At 41.6% G+C, this 19220-nt stretch overlaps 3 protein-coding genes across 5 annotated transcripts; 2 read left to right on the top strand and 1 right to left on the bottom strand.

The window, feature by feature from the left end:
• Positions 1-641: 641 nt before the first annotated feature.
• Positions 642-3671, top strand: LOC104422643. 2 transcript variants are annotated; one of them, XM_010035027.3, is made up of 3 exons: positions 642-843; positions 1040-1153; positions 3335-3671. In XM_010035027.3, the coding sequence occupies exons 1-3, from the start codon at positions 838-840 to the stop codon at positions 3512-3514; spliced, it is 300 nt and encodes a 99-aa protein (XP_010033329.2). In that variant the 5' UTR covers positions 642-837; the 3' UTR covers positions 3515-3671. The 2 variants fall into 2 exon arrangements, with proteins under 2 accessions (XP_010033329.2, XP_010033328.2); XM_010035026.3 differs by having other exon boundaries at positions 644-809.
• Positions 3672-7549: 3878 nt separating this feature from the next.
• On the top strand, positions 7550-11723 carry LOC104422644 (protein kinase PVPK-1). 2 transcript variants are annotated; one of them, XM_010035028.3, is made up of 3 exons: positions 7550-7877; positions 8494-9778; positions 10625-11723. In XM_010035028.3, the coding sequence occupies exons 2-3, from the start codon at positions 8616-8618 to the stop codon at positions 11640-11642; spliced, it is 2181 nt and encodes a 726-aa protein (XP_010033330.2). In that variant the 5' UTR covers positions 7550-7877; positions 8494-8615; the 3' UTR covers positions 11643-11723. The 2 variants fall into 2 exon arrangements, with proteins under 2 accessions (XP_010033330.2, XP_010033331.2); XM_010035029.3 differs by lacking the exon at positions 7550-7877 and adding an exon at positions 7909-8218.
• Positions 11724-12334: 611 nt separating this feature from the next.
• LOC104422645 (eukaryotic translation initiation factor 3 subunit B) lies at positions 12335-17933 on the bottom strand. Its single transcript, XM_018864187.2, is given in 12 exon segments — positions 12335-12953; positions 13780-13888; positions 14155-14687; positions 14763-14961; positions 15106-15230; positions 15323-15406; positions 15488-15534; positions 15537-15615; positions 15714-15842; positions 16231-16377; positions 16686-16923; positions 17522-17933. Coding segments are annotated over 12 exon segments (2142 nt in total). The 5' UTR covers positions 17632-17933; the 3' UTR covers positions 12335-12611.
• Between the last annotated feature and the right edge of the window lie 1287 nt (positions 17934-19220).

Below are 19220 nucleotides of genomic sequence, written 5' to 3' on the forward strand. Positions count from 1 at the left end.
TAAAAGGATTAGGAGAGATTTATATCATAATAAACGATCTTTTCTTCCTTCTGCACTTTCACCCTTATTTCGCATGCAATTTTATGTGTAAAACATATTTATTTTATATCCTTTTCATTTATTTTTCCTCTTTAGCATTCAACCGACATTATATCTCAATCCGTTCAAGCCATTTCCTTCTTTTCTCTAGTAATTACTTTAAGTACCTTTTTTTTCACTTCCTGATCACCTCTATATAGTATTAATGTTTAGTGTAGGGAGCAACTAGTATACCCACAAGTTGAAAGATGATAAGACAATGGTGAAACGCCAATCACAAAGTAGGAAGAAGGCATAATTTTGGCCTCTATCTTTCCTCTCCCATTTTCAAAATTCGAGGCTAAGGTTTTTTTTTTTTTTTTTTTTTTTTTTTGGCTGTCCGAGGCTAAGGTTTGACCATCCGCTGCTTAACCAAACGGCACGATTATGCAAGCATTTATCTTTAGTCTAATCTAAAGCCCAATTTTACCCGAGTTTTGTGGGCTCGGAGTACCGTTGTGTAGCTGTGGCCCGACCCGACCCGACCCGACCCGTCTTCCCGAAAGTGCACTAATTTTCGCAGCTGAAAATATCATCTGAAAAGGATCTTCGATTTTTCCTCAATTTTTCTGGCTCCTACTCTCCCTCTCTCTGGTCTCTCTGCGATTCTCAAGCTGCTTCCGGACCAGAAAAAAGCTCTCTCTCTCTCTCTCTCTCACAGCGTCTCAGGTAGAGGCGGTAGGCAAACGAGAATGGCGATGGTTATCGGCAACTTGAGTTCCCGCCCGAAGGTGCGACATTCAGCATTTCATCATTTCCATGGAGGTCCCTTCTTTTTTTTTCTTTTTTCCGCGAATTCCTCGCTTTCTCTCCGTTTTTCTTCTTCTATGTCTTCCCCATTTTTTTTTTTTTTTTTGGTGGAATTCCGAAAATCCTTACTTTTTACCGAATGCGTGTAAACGAGATTGACGTCCGCGGAAAGTCACGGGCTTTTTCCATGGCCGGTTTTGCTTGCGCGCAGGGCCTTCAGATCTCGTGCCGGAAGAAAGACCGGGAAAGGGATAGTCGTCACCCTTACAAGGTCATCGAGATCACTCCTCCTCCCAGGAGCCTCGGCGTCCGTTGCTTTCCCTCGGTACGTTGGAGAATTCGGTTGTTTTTGTGTTTGATTTGGGGACTGGTTCTGTCGTGGCTCGAATTGCTGTCGTGGGATTTTAGAGGGTAATTTGATCTGTTGAGCGTCGCGGGTAAAGGTGATCGGAGCAAACTTTATATGAAAATTCAATATTTTTAGAGTTGTCTTACTATGTGTAGGAGGCGTCTTTGTCGAATTTGTCCTGGGTATGTGGTGAAATTGGAGGTGTTGGACCCAAAGATTTGGAATTTAGAATGTAGGCAATTAGCCGGAGGTCGACCATTCTTGTTCCCATGTCCGTCGTTAAGTTTGCCATGTGAGGAAGCGATATCTGGGTTGTACTGTTTGACTATCTATTAGGGACTGATTTAAGGCAAAAGAGAATTCCGTTTATTTTTTGGGTTGAGGGTGCATCCAAGTTTATGCTGAATTTAGAGGGATTGCACTGACTTGGCGCAGCGTAAGTTGCGCAGCACATTCTTTATTATGAGAATATATTGTGTGGTAAGCTAAGGATGATGATCTATGAAGGCCTTCAGTCTTTGAGGTAGTTGATGGAGAGACTGGGTGAAAAGAAAAGGATTTTGCACATGGTTCCATTGATTTGGAGCAAGCCTAGAGTGAGTTCCATATATAGGTTCTTGAGGATTTTGGATAAAAGGCATTACAAGTTGCTTATATCCAAGTCACAAGGCCATATTTGATGTAGTCACTACTTTAGTGATAACAAAGAGAGGTGTTACAAAGGATTTCCATAGCAACAGTCTACTTTGAGAGGTGCACTTTCGTCCATGGATTTTTTTGCATTTATGTTTGAAGAGGTTGCCGAGCACATAGATTTTCTTTTGCTGTGTATGCTCTTTGTGGGTGATATGATGCTGTCAAATGGAAGTCCGATGTCAGTGCTGAGATAGAATAAGTGTAGAAGTGGTACTCAACAGAACATCACGATGAAAATTATCAATGCAACCACAGTGAGTGGATAAAAGGTGTGGATAAAAGGTTTCGTTGCTGTTGTTGATTTTGTTCTTAAAAGGTGTTTTTTGATTAGCTCGTTCTGTTTTTCTATCAATAATTGCCAGAAGGAATCCTAGGCTGAAATATGGTTGCCCTCCACTACCGCAGCATGGAGGTCATAATTAAAAGATGACAATGACCCGGCACTGGCCAAAATTCATTAAGTTGTGGAATGTAATTAGAGATGACTTTGCATTCTGGACATCATGTTCTTTAAGTGCTCTTGTAGGATGTTGTTCTGATGCTGATAGTGGAGCTCCTGTTAATCATCTAATACCCAAGAAGTAGAGACAGAAGAAAATCAAGGGAAATAGAAAAGTACATGCAATTAACAGGGGAAACTTAGGATTTGAGACTTTATTTCTTTTCAGATACTCATAATCCTCTGAAAATATGAAATTAAGAGCAAACCAATGCACTTCCAAAGCTAAGGCCAAATTCTAGATCCTTAGGGAACAGGGTCTAATCATATAAAATCAAGTAAAACGTGTGGGAATATCATGACAAAATCGGATATCATATTGATGCAGGTCATATATTGGTGATAAATGATTAACGAGTACAGACTTGGGTGAAGTCATTGTTTCCTTGTAAAGTTGTAAAGTGCCCAGTGGAAACTGCCAGAACATCAAAAGGTATAATTACACTGCAAAGGGTAAACCAAACAGATTTCTTACGTGCAATAACAGTTTCATTTTTGTCTTTCCCTCTTAAAGGCACTGGAACTTTCATGAAAAATGGTTGGACATATCGGGTTATAGGGGAAGGGAACAGCTTTATCTCTGCTCATCTATTCGATAATGAGAGAGACATTGTGATGTGGCCCCATATAATTGTTCATAATTTGGATCTACCCTAGTTAGGTGAAGACGGGGGTACTGAATCATTTTGTGAAGTGATGGCCCATGACTTGCGGTTACCTTTTGCACTTGTGAATGCGCATGGCCCTTGCTCCAAATTTGGCATACAGAAAATGGCCATGGAAATTTTGTGTTATGTCCATGTTACATCCTTCATTTGCTGGTAGTCGCACATTCTGGTCATTCTATCACGTGGCTTGGTAGGCTTATCTAGTTTTACATGCAAAGTTAAAAGAACAGTCTTGCTTCTGGGATATCTCGTCTCATGTTTCTGTTTTTTCACCCTGGTGGTAATTCCTAGCAGAACTTGCAATGCGGTGAGAGCGTGACAATCGAGGGCCAGGCCTATACAATCTCGGCTGTGACTCACCGCTATCAGCTCCGGAAGGGGAAGTACGAGCCTAGCGAGAAGAGGCTGGACGTCTTATCGACGGGAAGATACATCTTGAACTTGTATTTGGATAATCTGTTTGAGCAATCTTGACATCTATTCTCCTTCATGCTCGAGCTCCAGTTTCTCGTGGCTCCGATCATGGTCTGGCATTCTGAATGTATTTATCTTGCTTATGTTCTTGTTAGCTATCCAACCTTAGCTGTTCATCTATGCAGAATTAGGAAAGAGGGTGCATTCTCCATACCTAGCTTAGTTGTTCTTTTGCTGATATATGAAATCATGGAAACAAATCCTAAGCAGCTAAAAGAATGACCTTGACATTTTGGATGACATCGAGAGGGAGCTATGAGATCACCAACTTAATTAACATGGGGCTGCTCGACTAAATTCTGCGGGTGATGATGTGGACCAGACTGATCATGGTTCGCCACGTCACGTTCCCGGAAGAAAATCCGGAGACCCTCTTCATCTTGCGCGATGTGCACAAGTAATTGCACATCGCTCCTCGAGGCGTTCTACATCACCAGATTAGGATTAACACAAACTCTCAGGCAATTTTGGCTCGGATCGGATCGGCATTATCAATATCAATTCGACCCGAGATCACTTATTGAATTGCTCGTATCGTTATCGGGTTTTTCCGGTCGTGTTATGTCCGGGATGAGTCTAGAAATCTTTTGTTTTCTGTCGAGGGATTCCTGGGGATTGCCCCCCGCTCGACATTCCACGAGCATGTACAGGCATGCACGCCGGAAAGCAAATCGGATTTAAAGGCATGTTCTCGATAATGGGCTTTTTCCTTCTTGTCTCCGCAAGCAGGCCCACTTCTCGGTGGCCCACGGGTTCCTAAGGGGCCCGGAAGCAGACCTTCCCCCGCGATCAATCATCACACGCGTCGGCATCTACGCGAGCCTCGACCTCCCCGCTGGGGCCCGACCGGCTCTAATCCCCCCGGATGGGGCCGTCCTCAGCCGTCCGATCTTCCAAGTCGGACACCGGGTCCCACCGACCGGCCCCCGGGGGGGTGGAAGGGGAGGGGCCCACGTGGAAATGAGTGTGTCGCTATCGTCGAGGACCACTCAACAACCAGATGCGCGCCTTTTCCCTGCTCACCGTCAGCCCTACACAGACACGCACGCGGGCCCCGCCCCCTCCCCGCTAAAAGTCCCCCCGGACGGCCTGTCGTTTTGGGACCCACGCTTTCTGTCGGGAGCGCCCTTAGTAATTTAAAAGAAAAAGGGCAGGAGGGGAGGGGACGGCGAATTGCTATGGGCACACCCCGCGCGAGAACGAAGAGCGAGCAAGCGATGGTTTCGGGGGTTATCGCGCGCCTCCGGCGCACGTTAGCGCGCGGGGCGCCCCCCCGGGGGCAGGGCGTGGGGCACGACAGCCGGCCACGTGCTCACGTGCGGGCATGTGACCCCGCCACCTCTCCTCTCTCCTCCTCGTTCTCGTGGATGATATGAATTTTGGGTTTGGTGGGGGGGTTTTTGCTTTATCCCATGTGATCTCTAGTTGAACTCCCCTGCGTTTATAATTCCGATCACGGTATTAGCCAATGAGAACGAAAGCTTAACTTTTTCCTAACACCGATGGTGGCGGAAGCAGCAGCTAGGAGGCCGCCACGGCGGCATAGTAGTTCAGGTCACGGTATCTTTCCGACATGAAATTATGAGGTCAAATTTGTTTATCATAGTATTGATGAGTTTCGATTTCTCATGGCAATGGACTCTGCTCATCTCAAATCAATGGGTTGGAGCAGTGTTACATCGGACCTCCCGTGAACTTAAATTCACACATTTTGTATCCTCTCCTCTTTTACTCATTATTCGTTCTTAGTCAATGGTGCATGAACCCTCCATGAATCTTGCATTTGAACCCAAATCCACAAACCGATACCAAACCGAACCCATGCTCAGTCAATCAGGTTGGCTCCGGCCAATTAGGATAAAGGACGACACCAATTTAAAAATTTCCGTAGCAGCTAGATCATCGCATGACAGTGATAATTATATCGAGTTGTTTCTCCAATTTTGATGAAAAAACGAAACTTTCAATATTGACAATAATATAAAAACAGAGAGAGAATCTTTCGTCCTCTCCAAAAGTCCAAACTGGAGATTAAATTAAGGGGAGGAACAGATTAAAAAAAGACTGTAGCGTGAGGGAAAGAAATGGGACAGCTCTTGCAGAGGAGTCTCCGGGTTTTTTCGTAGGTGGTTGGTTGGTTGGTTCCTGGGAAGTTTTCAGCTTTTGCGCATGTTCTTTCTCAGGGACATGGTCTCCGAAAGAGATCCGAATCTTTTCGTGTGTTGTGATGTAATAAGTATCGTGTCGCTAGGGATTAGTTGCCATCGCGTTGTTTAGTTTAAGTAATGATATAAGATGGACGCCCTTTGGGTTAGTGAATAGCAAACTACCATGGAATCTCCAAATTGGATTTCGAATTGCATAGAGCATTACAACTACCATTTCAATAGCCGCTTATGAGTTTAGTGCTCCATATATATCAGAAGATTTATCTAGTATTTATTTATTTTCAGTTATTTGTGGTACGGTCATAATTAAAAGATCATGTTATAATTTGTAATCGTAGTAATACTAATAAGTAGTCGCGAGTGTAGTGATAAATATATAATATGATTATCACACTTTCATGACTAAAACGAGGCCTTCATTATTATAATTTTTATATACAAAATATAATGGTACAAGTTGAATAGAGAATTTTAAAGAGAATTTTCAGGATATACGTCAAAGAATACTTATTGTATTTTAAAAACATAAGTATTTCTAATTAAAGTAGGTGGGTTTTTGGAAATTTGTCATCGATCAATCGTGCTATTACTATTTTTAGTGGTCAAGAACCATACTGTAGAATGAGGCGATAAGATTAATCAAATCTTCGTAATGAAAAATCACACAACAAGAAAAGCAATAACAAAATTACTATTAGGAGATGTTCCCTACCAATGATCAGCACAGCTCAACATTACTAGTCTGAATAAAATGGAAAATAGTATAATAATATCAATTTCCCAATTGGATAGCTAAAGTTGAAATGACATATAAGATTGGATCATGGGATTGCAAACAAAAAGAAAATGTTCCATAGAGTGCCCCAAAATCACATTCTTTCCATCCACTCGAGGACCTCCTCTCTTTTTTCTCAATTGTTTTCCAATTTCAAGAACAAGAAGCCCTAGGGAACATCCAAAAATTGCTAGAAAAGACCGCTCCAATTAGCATATTCTCTGCTCCTCTTTTTTACCAATACTTTTTTAGTGAGTTAAATGAGAAAATGGTATATATAAAAGCTAAGTTATGTATTAATGAATCACGAGACTTAACTGGTCAGTCCTATGTATTTGTAAAGAGATCGATAAGTCGTGCCACTACAACTTGACGAAAGATTATATTGCTCGAACTGCTCGCCGCTCAAAGTGTTTTAATTGTAATTACACTTATCAGCCCACAAGAATCGACCATTAAAAAAATGTATAGCATCCATCTCTGACCTTTAGAGGGCTTTCGAAGTCGTATTATAAATATAGTAGATAATGAAGCCGGCAATGTCACAAATAATATCAACATCGAGGAGGACGCTATGCTAATTTATTAAGCTAGGAACCATATCCAAGTGTTCAATTCAACAGCACCTAAATGTTTGACCTGAAGAATATTCTACACACCTCATAACCATTTAGGTTCGATTCTCTAAATATAATGTTAATCTTATGTACATATTTTCACGACTTCCTCTCCTCCAATCAAAAATGGGTCAAATCTAAACCCCATCGGCATGTTCTTTCGAGTCGCGATCAACATAATCAACCCTACTTAGAAAGTGACCATTTATATTGAAACATATCCGGCCTGCCAAAATTCATTCAAAAATCGATCACGAGAATATCCCCTTTTATCGTCATTTTAATTTCTTCTCTTTTCTGCATATCTCTAGCACCATTCATCCTCAATTCTTGCTGATCTCAAAGTTCTTTCCCCCAAGAGCAAAACCCACCCACTAAACAAACGACGAAAAAACGACAGGGCAACCTCTTTGTTTTTCCCTCCCTCCCCCATTAAAAAAAAAGGGAAAGATTTTATTCATTTTCACTCTATAGTCATCATTCAATCTCTCTCTCTCTCTCTCTCTCTCTTTCTCTCTCTCTTCCGATCCGATCTAAATCGCTCTTCCTCGCCGAAGCAGAAAGAAGAAGACTTCCCCACCACCATTAACAGCAGCCACACTCCCCCTCCCGCAAAGCTGCATCACTTTCCCTCCCTCAGCTTCCTTGCCCCCTTTTTCCCCTTTCGGTTTTTGGCGGGTCTCATGATTCTTTCCTCCCCTTTTTTCCCTCTCCCTCTCTCTCTCTCTCACTAGAGTCACGAGGCTTCGCTTTCTCTGCATTGATGAGGATCCCTCTCCCACCCCCCCGTCTCTGCTGATCAGGTGACCCTTTTTTTCTCCTCGCTGATGTCTTTTTCTTTGTGGGTTTTCGTCGCCTGGAAAAGGGTCGCCGCCCGATTCGCCTTTTCTTGATCGGTTGGCAATGATGCGCGCGTCGCGTTTCTTGATTTTTCCGTTGACGCCGTCGTCTGGCGGAATAGTTTAAGCGCCGCCCGGGGGGCTTTTTGCCTTTGCTTGGCTTCGGGTTCATTTCTGGAGTGACTTGGATGGGGGCGGTTGTGTGCTCCCCAAGGCTGGCGGCGATGGGCGTTGATTGAATTGTCAAGGCAGTGCGGCCTGCAATGCCTGTGTACTTGTGGAGAACTCAAGTTCTTGATTCATTTGTACGATGCCGACATTCTTCTTCTTCATCTTCTTCCTCTTCTTTTCTTCTTCTTCTTCTTTTGATAATAGGGATGTTGACATTTGGTGGATTGTGAGTCACGCTATGCATCTTGAATTTCTGGTCTGACACGCAATATTTCTTTTCTACTTTCATCGAGTCATATCTTGCTTGAGATGCATTTTCTTTTTCGTGGGTTAGCTATTTCTAGGGTATGTTTGTGTTCTCTGGAGGATTTATGTTCTTATCTGAAAATGGTCGATTGTCTTGTGACAGTTGCTTGGGTCCAGAATGAGGAATAGGCTGAATATTCTGTAGCGAGCAACTTTAGCTGAAAGAGGGTGTCGCCCATAGCTCCGCCCTTGGGATTTAATTCTGTTCGGTATTGAATTGCTTTTATGGAGCCTCTCTTTGATGAATTGAGTCCTATACCAAAGAGTCAGAATTCGGCAGCTTTAATAGGGAGTAGTACGCCTTCGATATCGAGTACTCCTCGGCCATCTCGGCCTCCCTCTCCTAGACAATCTAGAAATGGATCGTCTACTGCATCCTCTGCAAGTACGCCTAGTTCCAGTGTGAGGCCGATCCGGCACTCGAATGGTTCGCTTAGCAATGAGAAGCAGTCGCAGAAATCGGCCCAAAGTGGCATGCAAAGCGAAGAATTGCCAAGCTTGGCAGGACAAGCTTTCTATAAAAGCAAGGGGAAATCCGAACAAGTAATCCCGAATGGTGTTATTGATAAATCATCAGGTAGTTCTAAACAGGGCTATAAAATGGCAGAAACCAAATCTTCTGTGAAGCAAGTCGTCAATGATTCTGGGAACTCTGATACAAGTGGTTTAGTAGAGCCTGAAAGCCGTGTTCTAGGCACATGTAAAGGAAGTTCTGGCCTGTCGAGCAGTCAGTTGGCATCTCTTTCAAAAGTAAATTTTTGCCCCAGCCCTCAAAACAGCATGTGTTCTGCCACTTTATATGCAGAGGCCAAACAGAGTTTCACCAACACGGAAGTTAGTGAATGTATGAGCAGTATTGAGAAACCGGGTGAAAGTGCAGATGTTAGCAACTCATGTGACTTTATTGAAAGCAGGAAAACCAGCCTTTACAGAGGCAGTACAGGGAGTGATGTTAGCGATGAGAGCAGCTCAAGCAGTTTGAGCAGCGCCATGTACAAGCCTCACAAGGCAAATGATACAAGATGGGAAGCAATCCAAGCTGTGCGATCTCGTTTTGGGGCATTGGGGTTGGATAGCTTCAGGTTCTTGAAGAAATTGGGGTGTGGAGATATAGGCAGTGTGTATCTATCTGAGTTGAAAGGCACCCGAAGTTATTTTGCCACAAAGGTCATGGATAAAGAAGCTTTGGCCGGTCGGAAGAAGCTTCTGAGGGCTCAGACAGAAAGGGAGATATTGCAGTCTCTGGATCATCCCTTCCTTCCAACTTTGTATGCACACTTTGAGACCGATAAGTTCACTTGCTTGGTAATGGAGTTTTGTCCCGGGGGGGATCTGCATGCTCTCCGGCAAAGGCAACCAGGAAAGTATTTTTCCGAGCATGCTGCCAGGTGAGGAATTATATGATTTTTCTATTGCTACTTGATGACTAAAAGATGTTTAGGATTACAGAAAATGTTATAAGGCTTTTTGGAGGGAAAGTGTTTGCTATTGAGCTTCTTTCTGGGCCAGGAAGAAGTTGAATCTGTAATTTCTGTGTTCAAAACTTAAGGATTTCACCTTGTGTATGCCATAATCTATTGTCCTGTGACTTAGTAGACCCAATATGATCCCAAGAAGTGTCAATGATCATCAGTTTTTTCATTTTCTGGATTGGTGCATTTGGACGGATCTGACTTTGTTTATAAATTTTAAGAAGGAGACATAGTTCTCATTGACTGGGCACTTCTAATTATTTCCTTTAATGTCTCATGTTGCTGCTTCTTTGAATTAGATCTCTGTGTTTTTCCATATTGTGAAATCTCTTCTTCCTGCCCGATTGTATTCAGGCCAACTTAGACTCTGTTTATAGAACTTGAATTTTGTTAGCCAATAGATTGTTCCAATAATGTCTTTTTAAGCCCAATTGCCTGACCACTAAAATACACGTATTCATCACTTTCACATTTTACACACGGTTGTGAAGATGTTTAAGCTTAGTCCTCGAATCATCTGTAAATTTTCCCATCCCTAATGGGTCTTGGTGAACTGCATAGGACTCTTTTGATGAATTGATTATTGTCCAAGTCGACATGATCTTTGCCAACTTTGTTAAATTTCTCTGGAGATAATGACAATGATGATAAAGCTGATTTTTTAATTGCCAGGAGCTGAAGTTTTTTGTTTATTCATGCTCAGGCATGATATTATTTGCCAAGAATAGTTGCTCATAACTTCATGAATCCTCTGCTTTGCAGGTTTTATGTGGCGGAAGTTCTCCTTTCTTTGGAGTACTTGCATATGCTTGGGATCATCTATAGAGACCTTAAACCAGAGAATGTTCTAGTTAGGGAAGATGGACACATAATGCTTTCAGATTTCGATCTCTCTCTAAGATGTGCTGTCTCCCCCACTCTGGTCAAATCCTCAAACTCAAGCTTTGAGTCAAAGAGCTCAGCATTCTGCGTTCAGCCTGCTTGCATCGAACCGACCTGTGTAATGCAACCAGATTGCATCCAACCCGCATGTTTCACACCACGCTTATTTTCAAGCAAGAGCAAAAAGGAAAAGAAGATTAAACCTAGGACCGAAATATATCACCAAGTGAGCCCTCTCCCTGAGCTCATAGCAGAACCTACAAATGCCCGATCTATGTCCTTTGTTGGTACTCATGAGTACTTGGCACCTGAAATAATTAAAGGTGAAGGACATGGCAGTGCGGTAGATTGGTGGACATTCGGAATCTTTCTTTATGAGCTTTTGTATGGGAAGACCCCATTCAAGGGGGCAGGGAACCGTGCTACCCTGATCAACGTTGTGGGGCAGCCATTGAGATTTCCCGAGACACCGAGTGTGAGTTTTGCCGCAAGAGACTTGATCAGAGGGTTACTTATTAAGGAACCACAGCATTGGCTCGCTTATAGGCGTGGGGCCACCGAAATCAAACAGCACCCGTTCTTTCAGAGCGTGAACTGGGCGCTAATTCGTTGCGCAAATCCACCGGATGTGCCCAGACCAGTAGCACCAGAGTCTCCGATGAAGCCTGCTAGTAGTACTCCACCACAAGCATCAGCGAGTGAAGTGACGGGTGTGGATGTGAAACCTTCGGGTAATTACTTAGAGATTGATTTTTTTTTATGCCTCTGCTGCTCTGCTCCGCGCTCTTTGTCACTCTCTCCCCACCAGTTTCTGTTGTATCTCTTGTATTTTGTTCCAATGGTTCCTCATCCATTGATGAAGCAATATGAGTCCAACTCTCATGGCCCCGGCGGATGAAACTGATCCATTGTACCAGGCCTGAAACAATAGTGCTGTTTCCCAGGTGTATTGAATGAGGAACGAATTTGTCACTCTGTCCTCTCGCTCTCCCTTTTGCCTGTGTCATACGGATGTTAGGGAAACGATATTTGCACCGCATACACACATCCAGCTTAAGTGGATTTAATTTTGGCTGTGTACTCATCATTTGCTCCCTCTGCAGAAACAAAATTCAGAAACACAATTCTTAAATTGATCAACCTGCTTCTTCTAAGGTAACTACCACCCGGGAAGAACAAAAACATCAATACCGGGATTATAGAATGAAGCAGAGAGGCCAGCCAGTGTCAAATCTTTACTTCAGTTTTCAACTGGAATTGGGTTTTCTTAGCGCATTCTTTCTATTTAGTAAATTCTATGAATGAAAATAAGGAGACGAGGAGCTAGGCAAAACACCACTTCCCATCCAAGTGCAGTTTAATAGAACAGTGCCCAACATGTTGCGTTTAACTTTTCCTTCTGGTAAAACTTCGATGACTTAAACAGATTAACATGTAACTGAAAAGAGGATAAGAGAGTGCAGTCGCAAGCAATCAGAATTAGTTTACCTAAGAGTGTATATAAACTAGGACATTAGCAAGCGAGCAAGAGAGCAAATTGAGGACACCCATTTCTACAGGAAGTTCGCTGGAGCATTATGGAGTCACAAAGAAAACATGAACGAGAACCCATGGCTTAGTGCAAGCAACGCACTACAAAACTTTGTTAAAGTAGGTATCCATCTTAAAACAGTTAAATTCCTTGAAAGAACAACACAGACTCTCTTCTCTGACATGCATCCCCTAAGAAGGAAAGCAAAAGGAAAAAACATCTTCTGATAGCCAGTGCCAGAGCTTATAAGATATATTACTGGTCACTGCACGATAACCCACTGTTGAAACTGGAAGCAGGATGGACGAAGAAAGATCCAAAAGAATGGCTGATCCCTCACTCCTCGTAGTCAAAAGAAAGAACCTCCTCAGAAACATCCAATAATTCCTCGACCTCTACTTCTTTCGCTTCATACTCTTCTTCCTCATCACTAGCTTCTCCATCTCTCAGGTTCTGTCTCTCCAACTTCTCCTCTTCCTGCATCTGCTTCCACCTGCTTACCCATTTTTCCCATTCATCCTTCAACATCTTGCGCTTCTCACGGTCCTGCTCGCTCAACAGCATTGACACATCCTGATCCTCTGCCTCATACTTCTTGCTGTACTTCTTCAAGTTCTTTGCGATCTCTTCTTCCTTCTCAGGACTTAGCAATGATGGTGGCCTCGGGCGCCATAAAAACTGCAACCAAATAAATGTCCACAAAAGGTGAGGTTTTCTGAGAGCAAACATCGCACAAACTAAATGAACAGTCAAGAGCAGAGCCAAGAATATAATTCTGATTCTTCACGCATATAGGGCCCATTTGGTTCGACTTTGGGGAAATGCAAAATTTCCCCAAGTATCTTTGAATGAATGGGCATTTGGTGAAGGCAAGAGTGTTTAGATACTCATTTTGATGTATATTTTGTAAAGCAACTTTCAGGGGAAAAAAAAAAAGAGATGCAGATGCGTCAAAGAGGGCAAAATCGTGGGGGAGGCAGCTCAAGCTGATGCTGCTGCTGCTGCTGCTGCTGGTGGGAGGTGGCTCGCCTGAGGTAACCCTGGGTCACACAACCTCAGGCAGCGTGACCTCAGGCGAGGCTTCCTGGCAGTTGAGCTCCGCCAGCTAAGCTTCGCCGGTTGACCAGCAAGTCCAAGGAAGAAGTTGAACAGTTTTTGAGGGCAAAAGAGGAAAACACAATTATCAGTGAGGGCAATATTGGAAAGAAAAAAAGTCATTAAACCCTCACTTAGCACTTCAAATGCTAGCATTTGGCCAATGAGGCCTCAAAAAGCTGAACCAAATGCCTAATATTTTTCCGAAGGGGGCCTTGGCAATACTGAACCAAACGGAGCCATAAACTGCCAATCTATTTCACATAACAAAGTAACCAGTAATCCAGTCAAGAAAGAAAACTTTCACAGGTTAGAAATAAAATGGAGTTAAAAAAAGTCCTGGGAAGCATCCACGTTCCATAAAGTCAACCACATAAAAAGAACTAGAACAAAGTAAGTTAATACACACCTGAAAGAAATGATCCTTCAGAATCCGGTACAGAAGCTTGCCATTAAAGGACCATATGTTGAAACCATTTTCCATCTCGTGTACTGAAGTCACAGCTGTTGCAACATATCTAATAGCACCAAAAGATTCAGCATCACAAGAGAGAGAGAGAGAGAGATATTTACAGCATAAAATGGACAACAGAAGCAAATCAACAATTACACTTCTTATTTCTCCTCCCAGCCATTTATTAGAAAAATATGCATAATTTAGTGCTAATAAGCTTCCCAAAATCACCAATTACACTTCTAATTTCTGCTCCTAGCCATTTATCATAGACAAATAATGCATAGTTTAATTATGACAAGCTACCCGATCCAGAGAATTCTTAATTACCTTCCTGTAGGATCCCATTCAATATCTGTTGCCATGAAATGCTCTGCTGTAGCCATGGTTTCAAGCTCATCCACATTGTAAAATTCCAACTGACCATTGAAATTTTTTAATCCAGCAAGTATAATGTAGCGACCAGCAGGTGACCAGAAAAGAAAATTTGCTTGCTTCCCCTTGAGGGTGGTTAGCTTTGAAACACGGCCTGTGTTATTGCCACTCCTCATCGAGTAGAAGCTCACATCAGGCCGTGGACCATCACCATGGATTACTGCAAATCTATGGCCCTTGGGCTCCCAAGCGAAGGCAATAATCTTGTCATTCTTATTCTCAAGCTCCAAAACCTCAATAGGTATATCTCGTTCTTTGATTCTGAAGAGCTCAAAGCCTGTGTAAGTACTCTTCTTTGTTTTCGTATAACGGTCCACCTTGACAGCTAGATAGTCCCCATTGCTCTGCCAATACATCTTGCAATCACTAACGCTGAAAAGATTCTTCTGTCGCAGTTCCTCCTTGCTAGGTATTTGGACAAGGCTCACCTATTAAGTGTGAAACAAGATTAGGAAAATCACCACCAGATTATTTGGAAGAGACTACAGGAACAACACACTCACCCTAGCTGGTTGGTTTCCACCACCAAGTTCAGGAACATACAGCGCTAAAATGGGATCGGTTGGAGACCAGTTAAAGTCCATCACATTTTCAACTTTCAGAGATTTCTTGTCAATGAGTGAAAAGGTTTCTGTTTCATAGACAGAGACAACACTTTTCCCAATTCGAGCGAAGTACTTGTCATCTCTTCCTCCACCCCACCTGTTCCACTAAATAAGTAATTATATTTTTCCCCCACACACACACACTACAATCACAAAAAGCGTAACAAAAAAGGTAAAAGAGGTCCATGCATTAACGAACCCACTAAGAGAGAATCAGGGAGAGAGAGAATGGGTAAATAACCTGAAAACGGGCCAAGAGACTCCTGTGACAGCTCCAGTTCCACCAACAGCAAAATCATCAGCACTTCCTTTGAAATCTCTCATTATTTTCCCCGTTCTCACGTCAAAAATATTTATCACAACCCTCTGCATGGTAGCTCAAATAAGAAAGGAGAATTGAAAGTGGAAAAAAAGAAAAAAAGAAACAGAAGATACAACATTGCACGAAATTCAAAAACCTGAGGATCTCGGGGATTGCTTGGTTCATGGCTGCTATACGTCACCAAATATTTCTCACTAGGTGAAAAATCAATCAGTTTCACCTGCATTTGTCGTTATAGTGCTTGAGATTGAGACAGCATGAGCTAAAGATACAAAGACAAAGTATAATGTAGGTATATAACCTGAGGATGAGCATAGCGCATCAGACGATTAAAGGTAGAGGCGCCTCCCAAACTGCAGAACCCTGCCGGTGCACTGTTGCTAAATAAGTTCCCAGGGGCGACCATTGCACAAAACTCTCTGTCCAGAACTGTCACAGCAAAAAGACATAGCACATTCATCAAATTCAAATAAGATGGTTCAAGAAGTTAAATGCATAAAAAGGGGAAACCCTAGCATTGCACTCACAGCACGTCTGTGGACAGGCTCGGGCTTCAACTGTCTAGCGTCATTCCACAGAACCTCAGTATCTGAGCCAGCACGAATGACAAACTGATCACGAGCTTTTTCATCGGTGAGCCACTGCTGAAGATTCTCCTGTAAAATATACAAAAAGCTAACTTTTATGTTGGATGACAAAGTAAACTACACAACGATTGAGCACCCAAAATAACTCCTAGGAAAAAGGTGGGTAGTCCAGCAAAACACATTAAGCAAATACAAACTCTGCTGCATGATGTAATGCCTTCAAAACATCTACACCTACATCTTAAATTCGACCTGATGCTTGCGTTAAAATTAAATTCAATTAACATAAATCTTGATTCAGAGCATTGAGACAAGAGTGAGAAAGAGGTAAACACAACATGAACTGACATGCTTTATCATACTAAGAATAAATGATTGATGAAACTGTGCTGGTCAAAGCAACTACGGGCTAAAAGAATAAATAAATCAACATATGAAGAAGGATTCGAGTAACTACCCCTGGGGTGTATGGCTTTGTTTCGGGAGGTGCCCATTCATCAGGAACTCTCATAAACCTATCAAAGTCCTCAAACATGCTTACGGCAAAAATATGGGATCTATCCAACTTATACCCATTCGTCTTCTCTTTGGCAAGCTCAGCTTCCTGCAACAATGTCAAGAGGAAGAGTTACGCAATCAGAAAGATATATTTGACACACTTACCAACTGCAAGATAAAGCCCTGTAAAATTTTTCATTTTGCCAATTAAGACAACTGATATGTGCAAAGTTTGGCACATTAGGATGATAGAGAATTCAATGCATCAGCTTATCTTGTTCACTATGTGTATGCTGCAAAGCATTAATCCCTAAAACATTTACAAAAACTCATCAAACGCAAACACACTGACTGGGACAAGGAGTGGTGTGCTCTTTCTTTTTGTTGGGGGGGGGGGAGAGAGAGAGAGAGCACCTGAGCAGTGTTGTACTCGATAAAGCAGTATCCTAGAGTCTTCTGTGTATCTGGATCAACAGGCATCCAAAGGCCATCGTCTTTAATCACACCAATCTGACTATAGATTTTGCGAACAACGCCTTCAAGCTTGTCAAATTTCTCACGGGGAACAACAGGGAGATTATCAACAATAATAATATTTCCCAACCCTGTATCCAACTCCAAAGTATCCTCCTGATAAAGATCATCATCATCACTGCCATGAAAAGATCAAGTAAGGAACCAATACCAAAAAGAAAAAGCACGGTCATAATGAAACACGGTAAGAATACTAAAGCACTCAATTCAAACTTCTTTCCACGAAACGCTTCACCCAGTGGAATCTAAGACGCCTCATCGTTTTCCACTCCAGCTATTTGTGCTTCTTAGTTCCTTTCTCACTCAACCATCGCCACTCGATCAGACTCTGCCCAATAATCCGAAAAAAAAGACACAGGCCTATCACCGGGCAAGCACCCAGCCCGTCACTTTTGCGCTCTCTCGAACCTAAAGTACTTCAAGGGACAAAACCCAGGAGGCGAATTGGACAGTTACCATTTTCTATTGGGTAAAGATCCATTTTTTCGATTTTCAACGAACCGTGCCTTCAAATTTTCACACAAATCCGCTCTACACAAGAACACGCGGAACCAAGTGCTTCTTCCCAGTTTTCCGTAACAGCACCGAATACATCTATAGAGCTAACATCCACGAAACCAAACGCGTAAACCCAAGCCCGAAAAATCCTCTTCTCAAGACCGAAACAAAGTACAGAAGGGACGAATCGCTCAGTTACCAGCGCGAGAGGAACGAACCTGATGATGCCGAAATCTTCCCCTGGAGGGAGCTGAACCGAATCGAGATCAATCTGGGACATGTCTATCCCCATCAACGCAGCCCTTTCCTCTATCAACGCGTCGGCCATGACTGCCGCCTCTTATCTTCGAACCCTCCAGGAAGAAACGGAAAAGCAGAATCGCAGCCTGGAAATGGAAACAGAGCCTGATAATGAGCTAAGGGACGAGATTGTTCGGCGCGAGAAAACCCTAATCGGGCGAGGAAAGACCTCAAGAAGGCGCCGCGGCGGCGGCGGCGGTGGGAGAGGATGGAGATGGAGATGGGAGGTGGAGACGGCGACGGCGTGGAGAGTATTCGGGAAGGACTGAGGGCCGACGGATAGGAAGAAGCTGAGGTTGATCTAGGGTTTTTTGTTCTCGCCGTTTCTTGCGTATGATTTTTGTTTCCGTAGTATTTTATTTAGAGGTCGATGTAAGAAAAGAAAATCTGATATAAAAATTACTTATTAAATTAACTCGGAGAATAGAAAATAACATAGGTCAAAAGGTATTGAAAATCCTAAATTATAATTTGTACAGTGTGACATATGTACCTTCGATCAAAATTCTGTCAAGTTAAAGATAAGTAAACAATTTAGACGTATGTATGGGAAGCAAAATACAGACGACATTATTTTGATTGAAAACAACTAAAGAAAGTAAATGTTTAACAATGTCACAATAAAAAATTTATGATAAATATATATGGATATAATTTGGTATTTTTAATGTTATCATAATTGTCATAATTGGTATAGTTTGAAGTTTTATATAACTTTTTTCGATAAGTTATTTAGATTTAAAAGTTGTACGCATGCAATAATATTATTGGCAAAACTAACTCTTATTAAGCTTGTTGCTTAACCAATAATTAATGTGGAGCACTTTTGTTTGCAAATTTAATAATTGTTATGAAAAAATATACCTTAATGTAACCTCTAGTTTTCAATTTTAATTTCACTATTGAGTTTATTTTAAAGAAGTTTGACCTTACTTAATTTAACTTTGCCTTTAAATAAGGAGCTCTTCGATAAGCATTTCGAGTCAGTGTGCAATCTCACAACAGAATCCAACTTAAAAGTTACGCTAAAATCAAAATTTACCAAACCTTAAGTCTCTAAAAAAATGGAAAAATAGCACAAATGATTTTTTTAACTTTAATGTAGTATACGATATCATTTATATATTTTTAATTTATTCAATATGGTATTTGAATTATTCCTAAAGGTCTATTCTTGCCCTTAAATTTAAATTTGTTCAATCTAATTTTCAACATTCCATAATAAAGTCAAACAAGTCCTTTGGCACTATTCACATTTTTTTTTATCATTACATCGTCGTCTAAATTTTAGATCTCTCCACGTCAATCTATTTCCCAAATCAACAAAAAATTACATTTTTTTCTTTATATGTATTAAGATAGTTTTAGTTAAGTATACTTTAACTTAATCTCTATAATGGATAATGGAAAATCTCATTAGAGTTCTATCAAATCAATATTCCTACTATTTTAATTTTCTAATTTACAATTTTAACTAAATTTTACTATGAAAAAATGAAGCACGAAATTTTCAAAATTTCATCTATATAAAAGAACAATATTTAGATTAACATGAGTACAATTATTTATAGAGAAACTAATATCATTGCAAAAAAAATTATTATTCTTTAATTAGTA

Source organism: Eucalyptus grandis, chromosome 10, assembly GCF_016545825.1.
Source record: "Eucalyptus grandis isolate ANBG69807.140 chromosome 10, ASM1654582v1, whole genome shotgun sequence".
Classification (NCBI taxonomy): Eukaryota; Viridiplantae; Streptophyta; class Magnoliopsida; order Myrtales; family Myrtaceae; genus Eucalyptus; species Eucalyptus grandis.